At 43.4% G+C, this 10,480-nt stretch overlaps 1 protein-coding gene across 1 annotated transcript in view; it reads right to left on the reverse strand.

Moving 5' to 3' along the window:
• The window catches only part of LOC123755126 (dynein intermediate chain 2, ciliary), a 120,396-nt gene extending 111,104 nt beyond the window's left edge, over positions 1-9,292 (reverse strand). The window contains exon 1 of the mRNA XM_069332541.1: positions 8,544-9,292. Within this exon, the coding sequence (XP_069188642.1) occupies positions 8,544-8,594 (51 nt within the window). The 5' untranslated portion in view covers positions 8,595-9,292. The remainder of the gene's footprint in view (positions 1-8,543) is intronic.
• Between the last annotated feature and the right edge of the window lie 1,188 nt (positions 9,293-10,480).

The following is a 10,480-nucleotide window of genomic DNA, read 5'->3' on the forward strand; positions in this document are numbered from 1 at the left end:
TCAAAGAATATCGTTCATATTTAAATTATTTAATGTTAGAAAACGCTGCTAATACTTTTTGCTGGTAGGGTCTACAGTAGCCATAATTAGGTTATCGCGTGAAGTAGACCTGAAAAACTAAATCTTTGGCTGCGCCAAACACTGTAATTTCATGGCAAGTTTACCAGGTATTCTTGTCAAGAAGGTTTACAACAGAGGTATACCAGGAAGGTTTACTATTGGGGTTTAATAGGAAGATTAACTAATGAGGCTTACTAATGAAGTGTACTTGGGATGTTTGCCAATGAAGTAGACTTAGGAGGCTTATCAGGGAGGTTTACCTTCGAAGTGTAATTGGAAGGTTTACCAGGGAGGTTTCACATGAAAGTTTTCTAATGAGGGGTAACAAAATGTTTCCCAGACGGGTTAATAATGAGGTTTACCAGGTAGGTTTACCAAGAGGTTTACCAAGGAATTATACCCAGACGGGTTAATAACGAAGTATACCCAGAACGGTTACTAATGAGGTTTACCAGGAGGCTAACTAATGAGGAGTAACAGGGAAGTTTACCAAGCATGCGTCATGCAAATCCCAATCATTCCCTTAACACCAGTATGAAACATTTGTATACGCGACACATGTGTTGTCCTCGTGTTACACAGAGCAAGATGGAGTCATATGTAACACAGAGCATGACGGAGCCACATGTTACACAGAGCATGATGGAGCCACATGTTACACAGAGCATGATGGAGCCACATGTTACACAGAGCATGATAGAGCCACATGTTACACAGAGCATGACGGAGCCACATGTTACACAGAGCATGGCGGAGCCACATGTTACACAGAGCATGATGGAGCCACATGTTACACAGAGCATGACGGAGCCACATGTTACACAGAGCATGACGGAGCCACATGTTACACAGAGCCTGATGGAGCCACATGTTACACAGAGCATGATGGAGCCACATGTTACACAGAGCATGATGGAGCCGCATGTTACTGAGGAAATGACGGAACCACATGTTACACAGAGCATGATGGAGTCACATGTTATAGAGAGCATGATGAAGCCACATATTACATAGAGCATAATAGAGTCATATGTTACACAGAGCATGATGAAGCCACATGTTACATAGAGCATGATGGAGCAACATGTTTCACAGAGCATGATGGAACCACATGTTACACAGAGCATGATGGAGCCACATGTTACACAGAGCATGACGGAGCCACATGTTACACAGAGCCTGATGGAGCCACATGTTACACAGAGCATGATGGAGCCACATGTTACACAGAGCATGATGGAGTCACATGTTACACAGAGCATGATGGAGCCACATGTTACATAGAGCATGACAGAGCGACATGTTACACAGAACGGTATGGAGCCACATGTTTCACACATCATGACAGAACCACATGTTACACAGAGCATGATGGAGCCGCATGTTACTGAGGAAATGACGGAACCACATGTTACACAGAGCATGATGGAGTCACATGTTATAGAGAGCATGATGAAGCCACATATTACATAGAGCATAATAGAGTCATATGTTACACAGAGCATGATGAAGCCACATGTTATATAGAGCATGATGGAGCAACATGTTTCACAGAGCATGATGGAGCCACATGTTACACAGAGCATGATGGAGCCACATGTTACACAGAGCATGATGGAACCACATGTTATGAAGAACATGATGAAGCCACATGTTACACAGAGCATGATGGAGCCACATGTTACACAGAGCATGATGGAGCCACATGTTACACAGAGCATGATGGAGCCGCATGTTACACAGAGCATGACGGAGTCACATGTTACATAGAGGATGACGGAGCCACATGTTATAGAGCATGAAGGAGCCACATGTTACACAGAGCATGATGGAGCCACATGTTAAACAGACCATGATGGAGCCACATGTTACACAGAACATGATGGAACCACATGTTACACAGCGTGATGGAGACACATGTTACACAGTGTATGATGGAACAACATGTTTCACAAAGCATTATGGATTCATATGATACATAGAACATGATGGAGCCGCATGTTACACAGAGCATGATGGAGCAATATGTTACATTGAGCATGATGGAACGACATGTTATATAGAGCATGACGGAGCCACAAGTTATATAGAGCAAGATGGAGTCACATGTTACAGAGAGTATGATGGAGCCTCATGTAAGATAGTTCATAATGGAGTCACATGTTATACAGAGCATGATGAAGCCATATGTTACGCATAGCATGATGGTGCTACATGTTACACAGAGCATGATGGAGCTACATGTTACACAAAGCATGATGGATTCATATGTTACATAGAGCAAGATGGAGTCACATGTTACACAGAGTATGATGGATCCACATGTTACACAGAGCATGATAGAGCCTTATGTTGCACAGAGCATGATGGAGCCACAAGTTACACAGAGCATGATGGATCCACATGATACACAGAACATGAAGGAGCCACATGTTGCACAAACCCTGATGTAGACACATGTTAAACAGAGCAAGATGGAGCCACATGTTATAGAGTATGATGGATCCACTTGTTACACAGAGCATGATGGGGCCTTACGTTGCACAGAGCATGATGGAAGCCACATGTGACACAGAGCATGACGGAGCCACATCTTACACAGAGCAGGATGGAGCCACAGGTTACACAGAGCATGACGGAGCCACATGTTACACAGAGCAGGATGGAGCCACATGTTACACAGAGCATGAAGGAGCCACATGTTACATAGAACATGATGGAGCCACATGTTACACAGAGCATGATGGAGCCAAATGTTACACAGAGCATGATGGAGCCCACTGTTACACAGAGCATGACGGAGCCACATGTTACATAGAGCATGATGGAGCCACATGTTACACAGAGCATGATGGAGCCAAATGTAACACAGAGCATGATGGAGCCACATGTTATGCAGAGCATGATGAAGCCCCAAGTTACACAGAGCATGATGGAGCCGCCTGTTACACAGAGCATGATGGAGCCACATGTTACAAAGAGCATGACGGAGCCACATGTTACACAGAGCCTGATGGAGCCACATGTTACACAGAGCATGATGGAGCCACATGTTACACAAAGCATGATGGAGCCACATGTTATGCAGAGCATGATGAAGCCCCAAGTTACACAGAGCATGATGGAGTCACATCTTACACAGAACATGATGGAGCCACATGTTACACAGAGCATGACGTAGCCAGATGTTACAAAGAATATGATGGAGCCACATGTTACGTAGAGCATAATGGAGTCACATGTTACACAGAGCTTGATGAAGCCACATGTTACATAGATCATGATTGAACAACATGTTTTCACAGAGTATGACGGAGCCACATGTTACACTGAGTATGATGGAGCCACATGTCACACGTAACATGGCGAAGCCACATGTTGCACAGAGCATGATAGGAACACATGTTACACAGGACATGATGGAGTCACATGTTACACAGAGACAGATGGAGCCTTATGTAGCACAGCATGATGAAGCCACATGTTACACTGAGTATGACGGAGCCACGTGTTACACTGAGTATGATGGAGCCACGTGTTACACTGAGTATGACGGAGCCACGTGTTACACTGAGTATGACGGAGCCACGTGTAACACTGAGTATGATGGAGCCACGTGTTACACTGAGTATGACGGAGCCACGTGTTACACTGAGTATGACGGAGCCACGTGTTACACTGAGTATGATGGAGCCACGTGTTACACTGAGTATGACGGAGCCACGTGTTACACTGAGTATGACGGAGCCACGTGTTACACTGAGTATGATGGAGCCACGTGTTACACTGAGTATGACGGAGCCACGTGTTACACTGAGTATGACGGAGCCACGTGTTACACTGAGTATGACGGAGCCACGTGTTACACTGAGTATGATGGAGCCACGTGTTACACTGAGTATGACGGAGCCACGTGTTACACTGAGTATGACGGAGCCAAGTGTTACACTGAGTATGACGGAGCCACGTGTTACACTGAGTATGATGGAGCCACTTCATACACAGAGGATGTGTGGAGCTACATGTTACTAAGAGTATGATGGAGCCACATGTTACATAGAGCTCGAAAGGGCCACATGTTTCACAGAGCATGATGGAGTCACATGTTACACAGAGCATGATGGAGCCACATGTTACATAGAGTATGATGGAGCAACATGTTACATTAAACATAATGGAGCCACAATTTACAGAGGGAGAGCGTGTACACAGTACTTGAGAGGGAGAGAGGCTTGTACATTCAGATCTATCAATACAACTTCAAATCTATCAATACATCTTCAAATCTATCAATACACCTTCAGTTCTATCAATACACCTTCTGATCTATCAATACACTTTCAGATCTATCAATACACCTTCTGATCTATCAATACACTTTCAGATCTATCAATACACCTTCTGATCTATCAATAGACCTTCAGGTCGCTCAATACACCTTCAGATCTATAAATACACCTTCTGATCTATCAATACACCTTCTGATCTGTCAATAGACCTTCTGATCTATCAATACACCTTCCGATCTGTCAATAGACCTTCAGATCTATCTATACACCTTCAGATCTATCAATACGTCTTCTGATCTATCAATACACCTTCTGATCTATCAATACACCTTATGACCTATGAATGCGCCATCTGATCTATCAATACACCTTATGACCTATGAATGCGCCATCTGATCTATCAATACACCTTATGATCTATGAATGCGCCATCTGATCTATCAATACACCTTATGACCTATGAATGCGCCATCTGATCTATCAATACACCTTATGATCTATGAATGCGCCATCTGATCTATCAGTTCACCTTATGATCTATCAATACACCATCTGATCTATCAGTTCACCTTATGATCTATCAATATACCTTCTGATCTATCAATACACCTTCTGATCTACCAATACACCTTCTGATCTATCAATACACCTTCTGATGCATCAATATATCTTCTGATGTCTCACTATACCTGGTGATCTAACATTACACATTATACATACAAGTAGCCTGTCATTATACCTGTGACCTATTAAGAGTGTAATACATGCACACTATATGTGGGCAAAGGTTTTGTCTACATTATATGTGTACCCTTAACTAGACCATATTTTCCAGAGGTATAAATGTGGATCCATATATACCGGCCCAGAATGTCTTATGGAATCGACGTGAGATCATTTAATGCTCTGAAATTAAGCCGGAAGAAAGAATTCAATACTAGTGTGATTTTTTACATTTGTGAAAGTTGTATACCTGCTTGGTACGTGCTTGATGGGATTCTGGGAGTTCTTCTACTTCCCAAGCAGGCCCGAGGCTGGCTTGACTTGGGTGGGTTTGGTCCAACAGGCTGTTGCTTGTAGCGGCATGCATACCTTGCCTTGAGGTTACCTTGAGGTGCTTCCGGGGCTTAACGTCCCCGCGGCCCGGTCGTCGACCAGGCCTCCTGGTTGCCGGACTGATCAACCAGGCTGTTTGACGCGGCTGCTCGCAGCCTGACGTATGAGTCACAGCCTGGTTGATCAGATATCCTTTGGAGGTGCTTATCCAGTTCTCTCTTGAACACTGTGAGGGGTCGGCCAGTTATGCCCCTTATGTGTAGCGGAAGCGTGTTGAACAGTCTCGGGCCTCTGATGTTGATAGTTCTCTCTTGAACACTGTGAGGGGTCGGCCAGTTATGCCCCTTATGTGTAGTGGAAGCGTGTTGAACAGTCTCGGGCCTCTGATGTTGATAGTTCTCTCTTGAACACTGTGAGGGGTCGGCCAGTTATGTCCCTTATGTGTAGCGGAAGCGTGTTGAACAGTCTCGGGCCTCTGATGTTGATAGTTCTCTCTTGAACACTGTGAGGGGTCGGCCAGTTATGTCCCTTATGTGTAGCGGAAGCGTGTTGAACAGTCTCGGGCCTCTGATGTTGATAGAGTTCTCTCTCAGAGTACCTGTTACACAGGTATGTGCATGTGCAGGCCCACATATCCACCACAGCCCGGTTGGTCCAGCACTTCTTGAAGAAAACTATCTAGTTTTCTCTTGAAGATGTCCACGGTTGTTCCGGCAATATTTCTTATGTTCGCTGGGAGAACGCTGAACAACCGCGGACCTCTGATGTTTATACAGTGTTCTCTGATTGTGCCTATGACACCCCTGCTCTTCACTGGTTCTATTCTGCAATTTCTTCCATATCGTTTACTACAGTAAGTTGTTATTTTACTGTGTAGATTTGGAACCTGGCCCTCCAGTATTTTCCACGTGAGTATTATTTGATGTTTCTTACTTCTCCTTACTAGCGAGTACATCTGGAGAGCTTTGAGACAATCTCAATAATTTAGGTGCTTTATCGCGTCTATGTATGCCGTATATGTTCTCTGTATTCCCTCCATTTCAGCAATCTCTTTTGCTCTGAAGGGGGAAGTGAGTACTGAGCAGTACTCAAGATGGGACAGCACAGGTGATTTGAATAGTGCAACCATTGTGAGGGAATCCCTGGATTTGAAAGTTCTCGTAATTCATCCTATCATTTTTCTGGCTGATGCAATATTTGTTTGGCTATGCGCCTAAACGTTAGGTCTTCAGACATCATTATTCCCAAATCCTGGACATGCTGCTTTCCTACAATGGGTAGGTTTGATTGTGTTTTGTACCCCGTGTTGCTTAAATATCTTCATTTTTACCGTACCAGAGTACCCGGAATTTATCACTGTTAAACATATTGTTATTTTCTTCTGCCCGATTGAAAACTTTATTAATATTTGCTTGTAGCTTTTCAATGTCTTCAGCAGAGATCATTTTCATGCTGATTTTTGTGTCATCTGCAGAGGATGATAGGAAGCTGTGACTTGTATTTTTGTCTATATCTGATATGAGAATAAGGAAAAGCAGTGATGCAAGGACTGTACCCTGAGGTGCATAGCTTTTAACTGCTCTTTCACTCGATTTTATATGGTTGACTGTTATTATTTGTGTTCTGTTCACCGTCCTACTTTACCAGTTATTCCAAATGACCTCCTTTTGTGTGCTATCACTCCATGGTCACATTTATCAAATGCCTTTGCGAAGCCCGTGTATACCACTTCTGTATTCTGTGTTTCTCTTCTTCTAATGTGACTTTGTCGTAATGGTCAAGTAGCTGTGAGAGGCATGATCTTCCCGCTCTAAATCCCTGTTGGCCGGGGTTGTAAAGGCCATTGGTCTCCATGTAGCTGGTGACCTGACTCCTGATCACTCTCTCAAATACTTTTATTATGTAGGACGTTAGTGCAGCTGGTCTAAAATTCTTAGCAATGTTTTGCTCCCTTTCTTGTGTAGAGGAGCTATGTCTGCTGATTTAAGTGCATCTTGTATCTCCCCCGTGTCCAAGCTCTTCCTCCACACTTATATTTACAGGGGTTTGGATATCACGCATTAAGAAGTTGTCCGGATCTTCCACTTTCATGATTGGAGTGCTAAACATGTCCTCATACTGTTTTTTTTTTTTTTAGGATTTCACTAATTTATTTGTCATCCTCAGAATATGACCCTTCACTCGAACGAATAGGTCCAATACTGGCAGTGATTTTTGCTTTTGATTTAGCATACATGAAGAAATATTTTGGGTTTTCTTTATTTCTTGAATTGCTTTCTGTTCTAGTTGCTTTTCTTAAATCTGATATGAATGCTTCAGTCTCCGCTCGCTGTCTTCAATCTCAACGTTTCAACGATTCCTTCTTTGTTTGTAAAGCTGTGTCTGCTTAAGCATTTTCGTCATTTTTAAACCAGCTCCCCGACTCAATACTAAGTAAACCAGCTCCCCGACTCAATACTAAGTAAACCAGCTCCCCGACTCAATACTAAGTAAACCAGCTCCCCGACTCAATACTAAGTAAACCAGCTCCCCGACTCAATACTAAGTAAACCAGCTCCCCGACTCAATACTAAGTAAACCAACTCCCCGACTCAATACTAAGTAAACCAACTCCCCGACTCAATACTAAGTAAACCAGCTCCCCGACTCAATACTAAGTAAACCAGCTCCCTGAATCAATAGAAAGTAAACCAGCTTCCCTAGCTTACTACTAGGTAATCCAATTCCAGGCACATTACTAAGTAAACCGCTTCTCTACATTATTAATAAGTAAACCAGTTTCATTTATTATTATTAGGTAAACAGGTGCCTAATCTTACTAATAGGTAAACCTTATTAAAATGTATGATTAGGTTTCCTAGCTTACCACTAAAAAAACAAGTTCCCTACCTAATCATTAAGTAAACCAATACTCTAGTTTACTGGTAAGTAAACCAATAACTTTCCTTTCTGATAAGTAGACTAACCTATCTAAGTAACGAGCATCCTAGCTTATTGCTGAGTAAATCAGTTCTCTAGCTTACTTCTTAGTAAACCATTATCCTAGTTTACTTATAAGTAAACCATTCCCCTTCACTCCTGCTATTTACACTTATCCCTTAATTTATTACAATGTAAATAACATAATGCGTAACTTACCTGTCCAGGGTCGAAATTGTCCCGTTTCCTGAGTCGTGCTCGGGACGACATGACGACTCTCTAACCCTTGATGGGGTCGTCCTAGATGACTTCCAGCGTTGAGGAAATAGTTCACTTCATGCAAGCTTATTTACACTGTTTCGGCGTTAAGGAACAAGTTCACTTCATGCAAGCTTATTTACACTGTTTCGGCGTTAAGGAAATAGTTCACTTCATTCAAGCTTATTTACACTGTTTCAAGGTTAATGTACAAGTTCACTTCATTCAAGTTTATTTACACTGTTTCGGCGTTAAGGAAATAGTTCACGTCAATTAAGCTTATTGACACTGTTCCAATGTTACCAATTAGTTCGAACACGCGAGCCAGCTTGAGCTGCTACAGGCAGGGATCAATACTGTAGGTGTGGGTCAGGTGGAACACAAGGATGGCAACACTGCTCAGTCGAACTGGTGATGTTTCCATTACCCTGGGCTCTAGGAGACTCGAACCCTGGACCCCACACGCATGTGAGGCTGAAGCCCTATCGACCACGTCGATATTTATAGTAAGTCTATTTCCAAGGAAGTGTTGGTCATGTTAGTCTCTTCCCCAGTGGTGATGGTGCCACTTTACCTGACCCTCTGGCAGGCACTGGTCCAGTGCTCAACTTGCACAGTTCCCCCTTCTTCTTCCTCACTAATTACACATGTCGCGTCTACATTTTTGCCACTTGAAGACTGACGTTGCGTGATTATTGTGGTAAAGTTGCTTCGGCTCTATTTGTGAAACAACAAATGACGATAATATTATTTGGTTACCGTTAAATATAGCTTTCCTGGACATATATTTTTTGGGTATCATTATATTAATATTTAGAAGGTCGTACGATAGACCACAGTTGTAGGTAATCGTAAGACGTGTCCGTGGTCACTAAGAGGTCCGGGAGACATCTCCCGTCACGCAGGGTGCAGTCGCACCTCCACAGATCTCCAGTATCATCTATTGATACTGGTGATGGCTCAAAAGGGCCACCACTTACGGGCTATTCATGCCCGTGCCACCTTTTGGGTGGCTTAATCTAAATCAATCAATCAATCACTAAGAGGTACTCAGTCACAATTAAACATGTGTTGTCCTCGCAGAGAACAACTCACAATAACAAGGCCCCAGGCACATAACTCAACCCTCTCATGACATGAATTGGTGAAACACGAGGTGAGGCGACCCAGAGCTACAGCTCCATTCCTGTGCCAGGTTAGTCCACTACGGGCTCACCATGGCCCGCAGTGGTGCTACTGGGAACGTCTTGTTCCATGTAGCTGACTCTAAAACAACAACGAAGCAACCATGAAGCATCTATCCAGAGATCATCAGTATCAGTGCCTGGTGCTAGTGATGGCTCCAAACAGCCGCCACTTACGGGCTATTCATGCCCGTGCCACCTCTGGGGAGGCATAATCTTCATCAATCGAGGCAAGAGAAAGTGGAAGAGTAAGCCATGAAAACCGAACCATTGGAAAAGCTATACAAAGTAAGCATAGAAGGGGAACTAATACGAAAATTAATTAAAGAAAATGAGAAAAAACTAAATTCGAGGCAGGAAGTTATAGGAACAAAAGAATTAAGAGAGCACAGAGGCGCGGGAAGCTGAGAGATCACGCATGCAAGCGTCTAAGCTTAGAAAAGAGCAGCGGCACCATCTACTGCATGAATGATGTAGATTTGGACAAACTGAGTTGTAAATGAGACTCTAGTGGTCATGACTGGCTGTGATCCGGGAGCAAAGTAGAGAGAATGATGGGGTCCATAGCTAGGAGCGTCAGCACTAAACACACATATGTAGTCGTGCTATACTTGCCCTGGTAAGGTCCCTCCGACACTACCTCCATCACGGTCAACACTACAGAGTGGACATCGACCCAGTAGAAGACGCCCTGAATGGTCGTTGGTGTCCCTT

This window comes from Procambarus clarkii, chromosome 28, assembly GCF_040958095.1.
Source record: "Procambarus clarkii isolate CNS0578487 chromosome 28, FALCON_Pclarkii_2.0, whole genome shotgun sequence".
NCBI classification, from domain to species: domain Eukaryota; kingdom Metazoa; phylum Arthropoda; class Malacostraca; order Decapoda; family Cambaridae; genus Procambarus; species Procambarus clarkii.